We start from the raw sequence: 17,947 nt of genomic DNA on the forward strand, positions 1-17,947 counted from the left end.
ATGTAGAAACAATGCTTAAAAATAAGCTGTCTTATTTCTCAATTCCAAATTTTTGCCTGTTGTTCTAGGGGTACTTTTTTTTGGTACTGGAGGCACTCTGTATAGGCATTAGCTTTCAATTATAATAGCCAAAGCCAAAATGTCAGTCTTTAAATATTACACAGCACAAAAGAGTGAAGCTTTAATTATTAATTAGCGAGAGTTAGAAAGTAAATCTTTTGGCATCCACTTTCCACCAAAAATGAATTTTAATCACCAAGTAATTTAAAAAACTATACTCGTCATTTAACTAGCAAAATCATACAGCTCTTCTCCCTACACCCAGTCAGCAAAATGGGAAAGTTACAAAACACAAAGTTTATCCAATGTACAAAGTAGGAAAATACCGCTACAGGATTTTACAATTGTTCATGTGACAGTTGCTGTTTTCCTATGCTTTGAGAGCGGGCACTGTGAACAGTGTTCAAAGAACTGCATAAGCCAGTTAATGAATGGCTTGACAGAGAGAATTAAGCATTATAGATTAGAAAGCAAAATAAGAAAATACAAGAAGCCTTGCTGAGCATTTCCAGTCAATTCATGTCTTTCAAGTCAAAGTGCTATATTCAGTCCTGGGTTGAGCCTTTTGAAACAAAGGATTCTTATTTTGCAAAGTTCTGAGTGCACTGAGAAATTAACTCTTCAGATCATTCCCAATTACTGCCTTTTGAAAAGGCTGCTCTTGAAAACTGACTATTGAACCAAAACTCTTTGTTTGCTTGGAATCCAAATGCTTGAATCAATTCTGAAACAATCAGTTCTTTGTCTCTTCTAGTCTCTCTCAAAGGCTGTTTTAGTACAAAATTTAAAAAGTAGTTCACTCAAGGTTAAGTCAAAAGAAACTGTGTCAGGCCACATACTAGTTTCTGACCAAGGGAATGACATCTTTAATGAGGTTGCATATGGTCACTGCAACAGCAAAGACTATTATCATTCCATTTAATCTCATTTACATACCCTAGTCTGTCAATCAAGTCCCAGAGCACATTGGGTGATGGAACTAGAGGAGATCCATCGTATAAAACCACCGAAGCTCCTGTAGCAAGCGCAGTTACTAACCAATTCCACATCATCCAGCCAGTCTAGAAAAGAGAGAACAACAACATTAGTTTCTTTGTCAGCTAGCTAACACCTGAGTTTATAGCTATTTCTATTGATTAGCTCTACTCATTATTTCGGAACCAGAAAATAAAGCTGGAGCACTGTTAATCCTTTCACCTGGTCCAAGACCGGATCCGCTACACATAAACGATTCTTAATGGATGCTCATCTAACTTGCCTTTGAAAACATCTAATGAGATGGGGATTCTAAACCTCCCTATACGTGTACCTTCAAATCATGAGTCAAAAGATAACACAAAACTGGGACAAAGCAATTATGAGTCCTCTGTGAGGATACTACAACCTGGCTAGCAGTGTTAAGTTCAGAAAGGAACTCATGAGGAAAGACAGTCTTCTCAAACTGTTACAGTCATAAAATACTGCAGAACCACCTTCTTTACCACAACATTAGAAAAAACGTAACTGGACCCCTACAACTATCGATAAGCTTTCTTCCTTTTCCTTTACTCAACTCCTAGACATGTGTGGCTTCTTTCTTCTCCATCCAGACCAAGACATAAACCAATTTCTCATCTTCAGTGTGGTCAAGCCTTGCATGATACAGGAAGGCGGAGCTTGTTTTGCAGATGAAAGTGATGAGGCAGTTAGATCAATAAACCTAAGAGGCTAAAAATCATTTCGTTTTCCTCACTAATTAGATCAGAAACATTTAAGAGAGGTTTGACTTTTCATCAGAAAGCTCCCAGTTGCATTTTATTATTCTACCTGATTTTAAATTCAGTTAAGCATGATGATCCCTTAGAGAATAAGAATTAGAAATACATGGAAACGTACTTGTGGGTTTGCGGAAACGCTCTCAATCTTTACAAGAAAAAAATATTAAAGAGTTTTTACAAATGCCTTAATAAGCCACACTTGCCGTTGTATAGTACATAATAACGTCACTGCTGGTCATGTTGCCGTGAAGAATGTGTTCCTTCAGATGCTGTATTAGCGTACCCTGAAAAAAGATAGGGAAAGAAAAATGTAAGTTCGCATAAATGAAAAGTAAAGTTCTGACAGCACATTAAGACTTCTAAAAACTGGTGCTGCCAATCCTTAACCAGGATGCGCTCCAGGATAACAGGTAAGTATTTCCTTCTACCCACAACTGAAGCAAATCCCAAGCCTATCCACAGCAGCAGGGTCTGCATTCTCCATTTCCTTTCATGTAACTTTTCAGCCTTTCTCAAGGCCTCAGCAATTCCCACCACACATCACTTCTAATCCATGGGAAAGATAACCTCCTTCAGCTCCAGCTTTGCCCAGCCACCACAGTTGCGCAGTACTCCATGCATGCTATAATTAAAACACCATGGTTTTACCAGTCAGATTTTCCATGTAGATAAGCCCTTTGACAGAGTTTCATTTTCAGTATATCCAGGCAGCTGGGAGGAACAACGGACCTACCGTTGCTGTGAACCGCAGTAGCTATTATACATTAACACTATTTATCCAAATTGTCTCATCTATTAACTTTCAGAAAATGAAAGACCTAACTATATACATCTTTTCTAAGCATTCAAGCGACTAGCAATATGGAAAAACTCACTGCTCAAAACACCAGTATTAACCACAATGCAGTGAAATATATTATCCCCTTTTTGTTGGTTGGAAATGCAGCTGAAGCACTTTTTTGATCATCATTAAAATGCAACCTGTTATGATAAATAAATTTACAAACTGTTTCACTAAGTCACTTCACTGCAATGACATATTAATGTGGCTGATTTAAAATGCGCTTTGCATTTATGTAAGGACCTATGGGGGAACTCTTAAGACCCTCCTAAGCATGAGGGAATAAAAATTATGTTGAAAGAAAACAGATTACAGATAAACATTTGAAATGAAAAAAGAAAAGTCATAAAACCGCTGCATGCTTTGGGAGAAGAAGAAGAAAATATTAAATAAAAATAAAGGAGTAAATTGATTTTCTCTTTGCAACTTAAAAGGAACCAGGTCTGAATGTATCCGCTCCTGTTTGAATATACTAAGCTGTAGCAATGCTGCCATCTAGCTACATGCTACTACCTACATTTTTGAATTTTAAATTCAGGATTTAGAAACGCTATGACTAACTTAATTTCTGGTGTTGCCAAAAGAACTGCAGGTGTTTAACATAATCATTCTACATACAAGAGTAAGCACATTGCCTCTGCAATCTTAATTGCAGAGAAATCTTAAAGAATCACACAAAATAGTGAGGCTGTATTTTAAAAGTCAAATTCAATTGAAATAAATATTGCCTATCTTTTTCTCCATTTAGTTATCACTAAGCTGCAGTTCAAGAAACAAAAGGAAACTTAATTTTGGCAGAGGCTATGAACTATTCCCCCCAAAACCGTGCTAACTCTCCATCTGCAAACAGAAGTATTGTGGTAGAAGGCACAGTCGTTCTAAAGAGCTTATAGCCCAAGATGCTCTCTCGGGTTTATTTATAGGACTCCTATGACCTTCAGAACAAATCCTAAGTGTTCAGCGTTTCATGGCACAGACCTGTCAGCTGATGAAAGAACTTCTTGGCCTGCTTCTCTTTGTTGAGCTTAACATATGCAGATACAGTGCTGAGCGCACAGAGTGTCAAAATTAACAACTATTAGGCACTGCTGCCCCTCAGCCACCCTATCAAAACACAGCAGATCAGCGCTAAGTGCCTATGTAGCTCAGAGACAGCAGTAACTCACAGCTGCTGATCCTGGTCTTGAACCACCTGGGCGCTCTGCACAGCATCCAGAAAGAGTCTGGGATGAAAAATCCTCATCAGAGGATAAAGCTGGGCTAGTGGGACCAGAGAGGGAGAAGAGGTGCTGGGGCATAAGCAGTTGTAGACTGCAGAGCTGTCCCACAACGTTCAAAGTGGCAACTGAACTTGATCTTCAGCAGAGCTAGGAACTTCATGGTTAGGAGCCACAAACTGCCAGGATGGGGAGAAGGATGTTGCATGAGAGCAGGGAAGTCAGGTTGCATTAGAGAGAGAAATTCAGGTCTGAGGAGCTAGAAGAGGAAGGGTATGGAGTGTGAACTCTGAAGGCAGAAGTACTACAGCCTGAGGGAATACTAAAGTATATTCAGACTTAGTAATTTGCCTACAACTGAATAAGAAGCCTGTAGCAATAGTTATTTGAACCCAGGTCTTAGAAGTCCTTAAGACTCACAGAAGTGAACTGATTCTCTCTCCTTCGATAGTTGTGAATGTGAAGCAACTATGAAGTAAATGTGAAGAGGGGCCTGTACGAATGACGTAAGACAGGCCAATATTTTTATGACACAGGAAGAGCAACTACTTCCTAATTTTTAGAGAATTAGAAAGAAGCCTCCAAATGTATTTCTTTAGCACAACCAGCTGTTCAGTACAATAGACTTGCTTTCAAAACCAGAAAAGTTTTGCTCCCTCTGAGGCACTATTTTTTACATCTTCCCTGGTCTGTCCTCATTTTCATTATTTACATGTTACTTTCACTATGTGTAACAAGAGAACAGAGCACGTGCGGAGAAAATAGACTAGAAATATTGCAGAATGAAACTGAGTTGTAAATTTAGAGTAAGCTGTGTATTAACATCTATAAAAAGATCAGTACAACAATAAAACAACTTTGAAGTGCACTGCAAAGAGGCAGTAATTTAATGTTTTCACTGCAAGGCCACCTCTTTTTTTTTTTAAGCTATCAAAACATAATTTCAATTAACCTGAGGCTGGAAAATGAAACAAAGACCATGGGCCAATTCTGCTTCTGTTGAAATCAATGAGAATCCTCCTATCGATTATGATGGAAAAGAGTCAAGAACAATTCAATAGAGGAACCCAAACAAGTGGGCAAAAGATATCTAAGCATTTGTTTGATCGGATTTTATTTGTAGGCCCTTTTCAAACTGGCACATACAGAGCAGGCAAACCAAGGAAGCCCATGATGAAAACAATTTTGTTTTAAGCCAGGCAACATAGTTGTTAGCATCTCACCTTTGGGGGGGGGGGGAGGGGGGAAGGGGGAATTACCCTTCAGTGAAGAACTACAGAGCTGCTCACTGGGAACAGTTATCCTCACAAATAACATATCCCACACAACAAGCTATCACATTCTGCCTTCCCCCTCCAACAAGGATGAGTAGCCTGTGCCTAAACTCTCCAGGTAGCCCTGTATGAACTGGAAAGATGACTCAAATGAAGAGTATAGACACAACTAAGGGCAAGCTAAGTAGCCACAGAGATAACATGGAAAGAGAAAAGAAAAGAACTTCGCAACACAGAAAAGTCCCACTGTCTGCTCTACGTGTGTTTTTCACCTCCTTGTTTATAATGCATCACTGGACAAAACACCTGCCCTTTTCTTGCTAATCCATCTCCATAAGTACTTAACCCAACGGTCTAAAGCCAGCACAGCTTCAAAACAGCTATCAAACTTCAAGATACACTTCCTTTTTTCTTCTCCAAAACGTAAGACTTGTCGCTAAGGGACCATTTTATATGTCACATGCTGCCTGGTATGACCTCTTATCGACAGTATATAAAGCAGAGTTTTTACAAACAGCATAGGAATTATCTGTGGGCAAATCCTCCAGTCCTAGCCATCAAACAAAGACAAGACCATCCACGCTATGGGCCTAACATCAAAGTGACACTGTCCTATGGCTACCTAGACAACTCTAGACAGTTTCACAAGTTCCTCATCCTGTCTTCCAGGGCAACTAGCAGAGGCAATGGACACTGGATAGTAGTTGTGCAGTTCAATTTGTACAAGCTGGCACAAATGTTTTATACAGTACTTTCTGCCTTAAGGCAAATTTAAATATAAAATCTCCGCTTTTTATGAAGGACTATACTAACGGCAGATTGAAAGTCTGAACACTGCACCCAGCTGATGTAGCCATTATCTGAATTTTACCAAGTTGCCTAGGACAACTTTCTTTTAGAACATGAATAGCAACTAGAAAGCACGTGAGCACAGGTGAATTTGGCTGCAACTTTCTTTGTATCTTTAGCCACAAGACGACACTGCCTAAAACAAAGCTTCCATACAAAGCAAAAACTTACACCCAAAAGACTTAGGTATTATTATAATCATTTATTATATTCATTATTATTTATTATAATCATGTAAAGAATGATTGCTGAGGCTGACATGCTCTGAACTGACAACCCTGAGGAGCGAAGCTTTTTAGATACAGGAATACTCTAGATAAAGAACACAAGCATCGTCGTATCTCCTTTGCCAATGGGCCTCAAACCTGAAAGTGTCCAAAAATAAGTTCCAAGCACCCAGTCAGTTCTTTGGCCCTTCTGATACAAATAGCAGTTGTGCCAGCTCTCCTAGTGCTTTTGTGACAGACATTTGCCCTCAGGAAATTGCTGAAGTCTCTGAAGGGTCTCCACAACAATCTCTAAACCAAATTTTATATCCTTATGAATCTACATTTGCTTTCAACCACTCACCTAGAAATCAAAAGTTTCGTTTCAAGTTACTGACAATTTTTCAGCAATCAAATCTTCCAACAATTACATTATGAGACACTGTTAAAGGAAAACAATGTAAACCAGGTAGTTATGAATAAGACAGTGTAGCTCCAGGAGGAAAGACATACCCCTGCTGAATGGACCATGCATTTTGGTGCCCCTGTTGTGCCTGATGAATACATGATAAAGAGAGGATGACTAAAAGGCAGCTGTTCAAACTCCAGCTGGGGGGCCTGGTCTCCTTTCCCAGTAGCAAGGAAATCTTCTAAAAAGACACTGCATAAGAGCGGGGGGGAAAAAGAACATTTCAGTTTTGTTTGAAAGCGTTACCCCATCCCATATATAAGATCACCTCCGCATCTAATAGCTCTCTTGCAATAAACTATGTACTCAAACTACGTATATTAGTTTCACTCTCAGTCTATTTCTGCTCTTCATTTGAATCACTAAACTGTTTTGTTTCCTGTTTCTATTTGAAAATAAGACATTAGTATAACATTAAGATGTAACACAGCAAAATCAAGCCTATAAATCTGCACCAATAATCAGCTGCTAGCCTTAACAGCTTGACCAGAGGGGCAGATTGTCAGTGGAGGCTTGGCTTTGGGATAGGAGCTACACAATGGGCAGCCCTCTTACCCTTCCCTGTACCCACAGGTGGATACAAATCTCACCACAAATGGGGAGAAAAATTTATCTCGCAAGGCTTACTTTTCCATACGAACCTGAATGCACAACTCTCAAAGCAAACTTGGATCCAGAAGACCCAAGCTGGCTGGGGGCACAGAGCCAGCTTGGACATCTCTCCACTCTGCTCCCAGAATCAGAAAAACAATGGCAAACGATACAAAAACTCTAGAATTTGTTTCATACCCAGGCAAATCAGATCCAGAAAGGCTTATAAGCTCAGGCTCAGCATCAGCTGAAGCTTTCCTGGAGCAAGCCAAGTGTTGCTGTGTGCCTGAACCCCCAAGGTCTTTTCAGCTTGGGCACAGCAGTGGACCTGAACTGATTCTCTGTCCTTGCAAATGCTATACCCACGCATGCAAGCTCTGATGGAAGTCAGAGGAATGCAAACCGGAGATACCAGAGTGGGCTTTAAACGAGCAGAGCTCAGACACAGCACCAGTATTAACTGTTAGCTTTGCCTAGTGACAAGAACCTCCTAGCCTTCCCCCTGCTCCCCTATTACTAGATGGAAAAAACTGCCTGTACAGACATGAGGAATTTTGGAATACAGGATCATGTCCTCAAGGGCTGTAGGCCAACTTCCCCTGCTGCATTACAGACACAGCAATTGCAGAACCAGTATGGCAAAAGCTTTCCCTGCACAGCTTTCCCTTTCCTTTCTACAACCAGAAGAATGTTCTGACAGACTTAGGGGACAACTAAGCTGTAACTACATCCCTTGGTACAGCTGAAAATGATGTTGTGGTTGGTAGAGTCAACTTTAACAGAGCTGGCTCTGGAAGAACAACCTGACCCTTGGTACTGGAACTCAATCATTTTCTAAAAGTTACCTAGTTTGCCTATTCCAGAACAGTAAATAAGCAAAACAAGTTACCTCTAAAACTGTAACTGAAATTATTCATTGCTCAGTTCTGAAGGCCGCTTTCTTCTCCCCGCTGCATTCTATTGAATTTAAATAAATATCCTAACAGGGTATTTCACACAGAGCAAACATTTTCTTTGAGATGATCAACAGATCAAACTAAATAGCTGTTTCTTATAGGTTTTATAAAAACGACAACAAAAAACATCACCAAGGTTTATCTGTAACATCCAGCAATCACGCACGAGAAGTAGCGGCAAGTAAAATCTAGGCTTTTTAGTGGAACTAGCTTGTTGCACAGAATGAAGTTAAATTAAGTGGATAGTGTTATTCCCCTGGATGCTCTTATTTTACATACATTATTTTTTTCACGGGGTTAGATACATGTAACAGATAATGCAAACGTACTTCAGGGAAAGAAAAGGAAACAAGGAAACGAAAGCTATAAATCAGGTGTTGCCAAGCTGAAATTAACAGGCAAAGTCATTTAAAGCAGATTAATATTAATTAATGTTTCTCTTTGTAGAAATATGTCTTGCTGTGTCAAAGCTAATGACCATGTGGGGGGAAAAAAACCAAGGAGTATTGTACTTAAAACAGTTCAGTAGTTCACTCCAGAAACCTCATGCTTGTTAGCAGCACTCTTTAAAAAAAAAGAACAAAGGAATGTGTAGACCATAAAACAGAACATGATGTTGGTATCTTCAAGCTAGTGGGTACTGCAGTCAGCAAGGCCACGTGATGCTGGAAACCACACCACACCTTGTGCAAATCCAGGCTAGTTACAAGGGTACAGTGCTGTTCCCAAATTACTGGGACAAGGAAGCAGCAAGCAATCTGCCTATATCCCAACCACAGTATGTAGGATGCTTGTAATCAGTGAAAAGAAAACAAAACTCTGCATTGTTCTACTTGTTCCACTGTAGATGCAGCTCTTCTAGAAAGAGTGTTTATTGAATAAAGTTTTAGTTTTAATATTAAACCAAGCATTCTCTCTACAACAGATGCTCTTCCACCTATCTCTGTACCAACAGCTGCTCCACTCTAGCCAATGAAAGAGGCTAGAAATGCCTCTTTCCTGGAAAGACTTAGCACAGCTCTTCTTGCCACCCTGATAAAAAAACCCAGAAAGCGTTCTCCTGATCAGAGCAGCTAGAGATGGCATAGGAAAAGCCAACAAGCGCTGCCCAGCCAACCTCTGCTGCATGAGAATGCACTTTGGTTCAAGCCTGGTCACCTTGAGTATGGTGACCATGATCTCAAATTAACCGCTACACTGCCCAACATTATTAAAGAGGAAAGAACTATCAGAGTAACTGACAGAAGGAAAGGGAAAGGAAATGAACGCTCCAAACTGAACTTTTTCTCGGCTTTGTCATGCCACGACACATTCTGTGCCTCCTCGACTTCAAAGGGAAGGGAAAGGACCATTTCAGACACCCCCTACTTGAGAACCGTTAATTCTGGGTTTTGTAGAAACAATACATCTACAGCAAAGTTTTTTCCTTATTCAGTATGGAGCTGGAGCCACATCCATAAATTGGGCTAACTCCCGGCTTTCACAAGTTCAAGAGGTCATAAAGTTTCAATAAATCTGTCCATCGCATCCCTAGCTAGGGCAGTAGCAGTGCAAAAGCTCATTTTATCCAACTACCTGTTTGGAATCCTAGAAATATCTATGGTTTCTCTTGAGGAGACATACGGAATCACCACTGCTTTTTTTAAATCTGGAAGCCCTGGAAGAAAAAGAGAAAACATTACTACTTTCAGTTATATAAACAAAAGGTCTTTTTTGTCTGATTGTATTGTACAGTGTAATACAATGAGTAACGGAAATAATTTTAGATGTTCAGAAACCCCAAAAGACTAAATTTTTACCTAAATAAGATAAGATTTCCTCATTATTGCCAGACTTCAAAAAAAAGGACATGATTAAATCAACAAGCTTTAGTTCTGTAACATCCCTTCAGTAGTTTTCAGTAGCACTTCACATCACCTTAAAAAAGCAGTAAGTATGACTGTTCCCTGTTCCCCTACTTATGCTACCCGCTGATTTACGCTGGTACAGGCACTGATATATTTAAACTAAGCTAGCAAAAGACTATGTTATAATTAAGCAAGCAAAAGACTGGTTAGTTTTTACTCAAATCAGTTCTGCCATTCTAAGTGGGATCCCTATCCACTGGGATACTGCAAAGGATAAAGGACAGGGACAAGCAGTCAGCGGTGGGACTTCTCTGTGACAGGACAGGCTTTGAGCGCTCAGAGAACCACAGCATAGCTGATATTAGATAGCATGCAGTGAAATACCTTTTACCACATTAAGCAGTTTTTCCAAGTGGTTATGTTCTTTGCCATTGTATACAACAGCTTCAACAGAGAAGATGAGCTTAGGCTGAATTTGGGAAAACCTGTCCAGTACACCCTAGGGACAAACAAGAAAAACAACTTAAAATGAATTGCTAACACAGGAAAACCTACTGGTCGTTAAGTGCAAGTCTTGTTTCAAGCAAGGAACAAGGATAGAAATGGGCAGGAGAATGGTTAGAAGATTGCCTACTTGTGTCTTCCGCTTGCCCAAGATCTTCAAGGCACATCAGGTTTAGAACATTATTTCATGACCCCCACGTCTATCAACCAATAACAAAGGCAAAAACACCACAGATCACCACAGAACATCATTCACTGAAGAACCAAGTTTGCAATGGTATCTAAACACTTAAAAACTCATCTTGAGAATCAGATTTATAAATTAATCTAAAGAGAATAAGCACCTGTGATGTGAGTAGGAGTTAGGCACTTAACTTACTTGAAGGCCCACAAGACTCCTATCTGCATCTTCAGGCAGGTGCTCCATACACCCTTGTGAACTGACCCCAACGCTGCTTCAACAGCGTTCTAACAGTTCATTAGTTTTCATGGAAAAACTGAAAAACACCCTAGACTTCTGGAAGATGCATTTATATATGGCAAGGTGGCATTTCACATGAATTCACAGCTTTCTTCTGCTAAGATTAGCAAAGGAAACCGTTCCACTGGTTTTCACCAGCCTGCCCAGATATTGCAAACACACACAAACACACCACTAGCAAGACTGCCACAGTTCCTTTAAGACCTTTGCGGCAAGACACATTCAAATACTAAATTTGCAGGTGTCTTCTCCAGCTAAGATTGCTTTCAGGAATTTACCACAGCTATTATCACATTTTAGAGAAAAATCCTTCTGGCATTTCTTTTATTTTTCCACGTACACTGCATGTCACAGCCTTCCAGAAATGGATCTTTTTGTATTCAACAGCAAGAAGCAAATCCTTCTAATAACAGCTCTCAGCACACAGTTATGTTTATCCCTCTCTAGCTGCATTACTTGAAACGTTAAGAACTACAAGATTACTTGATATTGTAAAACTGTCAGCTGTTTAAGAAGAGGGTCTCTTAAATCATGCTGCAAAAATCAGACTTCAGTCATGTGCTTATTCTCCCCCTCACCCCATATCCTTATCTGTATTTTGGTTATCTATAGCCAAAATGAGAGCCAAGTTATAGCCAAATTAAGAGACCGAGGCAAAGAAAAAAAAAACTCACACTCAACTAATCTTTATTATAAACATCATCTTGCCACGCTGGGCTAATCAGGGTTGCAAGAGAGCCTGCTCCAAAAGTATGGAGCATGAAGTTGAATTTCCAATTGCCTTAAATTTGTTATGATACCCATTTATTTGTATCCTTTTCAAAGAACTCACCATACAGTATAGACCCTTGCTGAACACGAAGTGTACATCTCCTACCCATGCTGCCTACTGTTCAAAAAGGAAGACCAAGGAGAGAACTAAGGGTACCTCAACAGAAGAGAGAAAAAGGAAGAAAAGGGTGAACTGGGAACTGAGACAACTACAGTTCTCGGGGTCTTATTAATCCTGCTAACACACCCAGCTGGATTCATTAGCACTGGCAGGATCAAATCCCATAGGGCAGCTTCGTGTGATACAAAGGGAATACACACAGATGGAACGTGTAATTGCTACACTGGAACTTTAATCCAACCAGATGGCTCAGCAAGGAATTGCTTTCATGAAGAGCTCAGGTGTAACAGATATGGCTTATTCTACTTGATGAGCCCCATACTAAAAACTGGGCCAGATTCTATGACTGGAGCTACACTACCTTTACTAGGCCTTACCACGTTTCTCATATAGTTTTAACAGCAAAGCCTCTTCTTAAACTTACATATCCAACAGGCTCTTATGCAAGGCTGAAAAGAATCACTTTCCTACATGGATAAGGAGGGACCGGAGAAATGAAGCAAAAGCTGCCAAGGAGGCAGCTCCCATTCTGCGTGGGAGAGAACTCCCTGGTTCTCTGACAACAGGCTTCCTGCAGGCTTGCAAAGCCTTCAAATGCATGGCATTCAGAGCCTGCAACGTGAAGGCACTCTGAAAACTGCCATTTCCAAACTGCACAAAACATGTATATACAATTAGCTTTGAAATTAAACGTTGAAAACAATACACTATTTCCAAAAATTGGATGTGAAATATTCATTTATGTTAACAGGACTAAGGCAAGTGCACAAAAAGGAGGAAAATCTATTGCTTAGGGTGGAAGCCAATATCCCAGAGGACCTCTGCTGATCTCCCTCACGATACTAGGTTTTGAATTCATGCCAACACAAGCAGGCTAACCAAAGGAGAATAAATGATATTGATGGCACTGCTGCTCCAAGGCTAAGTTTCATTAAAAACTATCACAAAAACTAAATAAAGCTGGGCACTGAAAATAACAGCACATCAACCTGGGCAGAAAGCATACCAGTACTCTGTAATACAAGCAAAATGAACAATCTTCCTCCAGAGGAGAGATCAAATCGCATTGCAAAGAAAATACTCCATACCGTCATTTTCTGAGCACGCAGAAAATACCTGTAGAGCAGACTGATCATTACATGGTGTCATGATTTTCTTAATCATTTTTTCCCCCAAATGATACAACCCCAAATGTAAGGAAATGGTATGCTGCTGCCCTCTAGTGCTAATCCGGGGTAACAGTTCTACACATTTAGCCAACTACCAGGATTAAACATTGAGATAGAGGACATAAAACTGCCTAAATGTTGATATTTCCTTTGTGTTTAGCAGTGCACAAACGGTGCATTCTCCAAATGCTTTCATGAGAACATTTAGGTAGAAGAAATACTCAGCATCCATTTAAAAAAGTATTTGTATCTGCTACTGCTCATGACACGCTAAGGACTTTCCAAACAAATAAAACAACATATTCCCAAAACTTCCAGGGCACACTGTAACGTCTATATAAATACCATGATCAGTTTTACCTTATTTTATTCCAAACTTCTATTTTTCCCAATTCTGTCTTTATTCGGAATGCAAGTAACCACTCCAACACATACTTGTCATGCCCAATGATACAACTGCTTCAGGGTCAAGATACAAACGTATGTATGACTGCAGTGGCCTAATACAGTTCCGTAAATCAAACCTCAAATCGCCACAAAACTGAAAAATATAAACTATTATACAGAGCAATCTGACAGTATTCTAATTCAACCGCACACTTCTCTAAGCCAATAATTTTCTTGCCCTCCTTCACATACCAAAAATCTGTTTCAACACTGAAAAGTAGTTGAACAGGTTAGTGATGCTAGTCTGAAATCCCTCATCTTATTGAGGAACATAAATCCTTCGGAAAAAGGGTGACTGGAAGAGGCAGATGGAAGGGACTACTTCAGCAAAGAAACTGGAGTGTGGGTGAGCAACTGGGGGAAAGATTTTCAAAGGGCTAAAAGGCATGACTCAACTCTGTTGCATCATTGCTCATTTGCACATGTAGTATAATAAAAGCTCACAGGGACTGCGGACCTGCTTGAACATCTCCCAGAGAACCAGTTAACTAATGATACTCAAACTACTGTGCTGAAAGTTGTAAGTGACACATGAAAACAAGGGTTTACATCCAGTTTGTGGCAGTTAGGTTTGTATCTTTGTACTCGGCAAAAGATGAAGATCAATGAAATCAGGGCTACATTACACTGTTTCCTCTAACCATGGTGCTATTTTGACTCCTTTCTAACCATGGTGCTATTTTGACTCCTTTGACCTCGCTGTTTGAAAGATAGGTCCTTACAATGAATACTCCAAAATTAGCACTCAGATATCAGCATTCTAGAGGGCAAACGGCTTTAATGCGCTCTCAGCAATCTAAAAAAGATGTTCTCATGTCTGAAGAGCAGGTATTCCTCTTTCTTTTGGAGCTTGGTTACATAGCTTAATAGCCTCATACATTTTTGAATATTAAAACTAGAAAGATCACTGGAAGGAAAGAAGTAAACATCACTGTAGACCAACAGAAAAAAATTGTCCAAGGCTAAATGCTGCTCCTGCAGTTATACGAACTTCAGTAAAATTGTAAAAAATTATTAGCTGCATGCTTGAGATCATAAACTCATTGCCATAGGAAAATAAGGACTCTCTCACACCAATTGTGAGATATCCTTACACTATTTTTACTTCACTTTTTTAGGGAGCCCACTCTAAGTGTTGTTTCCCCTACTTATTACCGAATTAGGGCACTCATCAGCAGCTGTCTCATTTGTCCTCAGCTATGACCGTGCTTTCTGGTGACCCAACCATCAAAGAATAAAGCAAATCCCAGTTTAACATTAGTGAGCAAATAATCAGATGGCAACATATTCTTAGCTTGGTCTTGCTTTGGAACTGAGGAGTAGAAAGATGAGATCTTCAAAGCCAGTTTGGCTATCTGAATACTTGATTTTGATTAATAGTAACTAGGCTTGCAGGTCCTTTGGCAACTTTGAATAACCTCAGCCTAAGTACTTTCCTTTCACCCGCTAGAAAGAAAATACAGTATTCTGGGCTCTGCCACGAGATGGCAGTAAGAATAAAGGGAGCAAAATCCATTCGTCGTTCTAACTCGTCACTTCTGCATTTGTCAGAATCATAACGATAGCTTTTCTGGAACACACAATAATAAGGCTACTCACATTAATGCCAAAGTCTGGTGATGTTGAACTCCAAACAGCACCAATACTTGCAGCAGCCAGCATTGCTTCCACAGCATGAATGCTGTTTGGTAAGTAACCTGCGGCAGAAATTGAATGGTTAGACCGGAAGAAATCTAAAAAATGATCAAAACTTACAGTAAGTATGACCAACGCAATATCCAGTTTGCACAGAAAGAGGAAAAACCTTGACTGAAAGATGATTTAATTAACTCCGAAAGATTGCCACACTCGGTCTTACACGCAATGTCCTCAAAGTCTAATCACCACAGTGACAGAATCAGAAATAATTCCATTGAAAAGAACAGTTATGTCACATGTGATATCCACAAAATTACTCTCAATCTACAAACGTTTCTGTTTATTAGTGAGACTCTCAGGATAAGAAGAGGGCACACAGGAAAGGCTGGGAGAAAGAGTAATTTAGTAGCCTACCTACAGACTACGTAGAGACTAAGAATATAGCACCACCCAATAGCAACAGGCCATTATCATTAAGATAACTTAAGTACTTGGAAGGAAAGATTAGGAATACTCAGTAATACTAGAAAGGCAGGGATCTCAAAAGGCAGCAAATTTGGCTGACTGTTGATCTCTCATAAGGTTCTCTTAAGCAATTAGGTCATGTCACAAGAGATGTCTTTCTCACACATCCCTTCAATACATTCTATACTCAGCTATTTAACTTACCTGGAGAAAGATAAATGTTTCATTGCTTGCTTGGCAGAAATGACATAAATAGCCTAGAGAGATCAGGTGACTTTTAACTGGCTTCATACTTTTAACTGCACTGTGCACCTGAAAGCAATACTCTAGGTATAGACATTTGGAACAGGAGAGTGGACAGCGTCTTCCTCATGTTTTTGCTTTACAATTTAAGTATATTAAGGTTCCAAAGCAGAAACTCAATTTTACACAGCGCCTACCGGACAAAATTTAGCTGCCAGAATTTTAAACACAAACAAACAAAACCAGTGTCTCAGCTGAAAAGAGAATATGGTAGGACAAGCTCTGGAACATTCCTACCGAAAATTAGCTATTCAGCTTCATCACTAGCATTCCAGCAAGCTTTCAAGATTTAAATTCACTTTATCAAGGCATACAGAAGAAATGAATATCAAAAAAGTTAAGATTTTCAGCTGGCTCAGTTTAAGCAGCTCTCCAGAGAATCGGCTGTATGACTGAGGCTGACTCTCACTTGATCAGAATCCAACCTACAAATTAAGAACATACACCTGAAATTCACACTTAAACCACAGTAAACTAGATCAAAGATCTGTAGTTTCAGATAATCCTTTTTCAACAACTGAATGATGTCCAAGTACTTAAAAGAAGGCAAATGATGGGCCTAATTGCAGCACTTGGACATCTAAGAACAACTTTGTTTGAAAATAGACTTGAACAGCAATAAAAATGCTTTCAAATGTCTCTTTTACAAAGCTGTTGAGCACCTACACATCTCAGACTCCAGTGCAAGTTGCAGATACTCCACAGTTTCTCCAGGCAGCAAAAACTCACTAGAGCTTGGTATCTGAAAGATACTTACAGAAGTAATTTTCAGGACAGGAACTAAACCCACAGACCTTCGTATATGATTTCTATTATGTTTTAACTTTATCAAGTAAGAAGGTACTGAGTTGGATTTTTGCCCGTTTGTCAATACAGTTTGAAAATCTGTCCTTTCCCAACTTCTTTATAAAGAATAGCTTATTTCAAAAGTCTAAGTTAAGATTGAGATGTTTCTTCATCACGATTCAAAGTAAGTGAAATTGGTTTTATTAATCGGTCTCAACCAACTTCAGCTAATCTGTAAACTGCTGTGCTTTTGGGAGTATTTACTTCAATTCCCTTGAACATAGTGAAGTGATCTATACACAACAATTTATGGAAGGAAACTCCATTGTGTGTAAAAAACCTTATGGCATGCTAAGATGTAAATTACTCACTACAGCTGCCTACAGCTTGTGGTGTTTTGTTCAGGAAAGTCTGTAGTACATATAGTGCAGCGAAGGCTCAATTTTAAATTTATTTTTAAGATAAACCTTCCTCCAGAACAATTATTTGAAATCCACAGAGCAGAACAGCCTGAACTGTCTTTGTGTGATGGAAGCAGTTTCCACTTAGCATTTCTTCGATGGGGTTATCAACAGGTCAGATAGCACTGAAGACTAGAAGATGTCTCAAGCTTTGGAGCACTGTGATTACCTACCCGTAGCTTATTAGAAGCATCAATTCTACTATATGCAAGTTCTCCTCTTCACTGTTCCTACAAAAGCCCTCCAGGCAAGTACACAAGTTTCTGCTTATTGTTCTGAACCAGATTATTAAATCATTACTCATTTGTCAGTTGGCTTTGAGGTTGTGCTCGAGTTATTAGCCAAGACTGCCAAAAGGTATGAAACACGTAAAGCGACTTACTCTGCATTTCTACACCTTTATCTGATCACTGAAGGCAGGCAGCCTGCTCACCAGGATTTTCACATTGCTATAATCTCAAATGCCACATACCATGAACAAAAGCGTGGTTTTGTTCTAGAGCCTCCAAAGATAGCAACAGAAGAACTCAAGTTACTTGTCCCTTAATAGCTCCCAAATCCAAATGATACAAACTACTTCTGTCAGTCTTTCAAATTAAAACTGGACTCGTAAACAAAAATGTTTTCTTCCTTTTGCTCACATCAGATTCTGCAAACCAATTGCAGCTATATAACTATCAGACTTGTAAAACTCTCTGCATTTCACTATGCCCTTTGAGATTTCTACTGAATCC

At 39.5% G+C, this 17,947-nt stretch overlaps 1 protein-coding gene across 1 annotated transcript in view; it reads right to left on the bottom strand.

The window, feature by feature from the left end:
• AACS (acetoacetyl-CoA synthetase) overlaps positions 1–17,947 on the bottom strand; it is a 49,144-nt gene that overhangs the window by 13,030 nt on the left and 18,167 nt on the right. The window contains exons 5-10 of the mRNA XM_068910827.1: positions 15,160–15,257; positions 10,452–10,566; positions 9,796–9,877; positions 6,718–6,865; positions 2,021–2,101; positions 997–1,121 (exon numbers count right to left, since the gene is read on the bottom strand). Of these exons, the coding sequence (XP_068766928.1) occupies positions 997–1,121; positions 2,021–2,101; positions 6,718–6,865; positions 9,796–9,877; positions 10,452–10,566; positions 15,160–15,257 (649 nt within the window). The remainder of the gene's footprint in view (positions 1–996; positions 1,122–2,020; positions 2,102–6,717; positions 6,866–9,795; positions 9,878–10,451; positions 10,567–15,159; positions 15,258–17,947) is intronic.

This window comes from Struthio camelus, chromosome 17, assembly GCF_040807025.1.
Source record: "Struthio camelus isolate bStrCam1 chromosome 17, bStrCam1.hap1, whole genome shotgun sequence".
Taxonomy (NCBI): domain Eukaryota; kingdom Metazoa; phylum Chordata; class Aves; order Struthioniformes; family Struthionidae; genus Struthio; species Struthio camelus.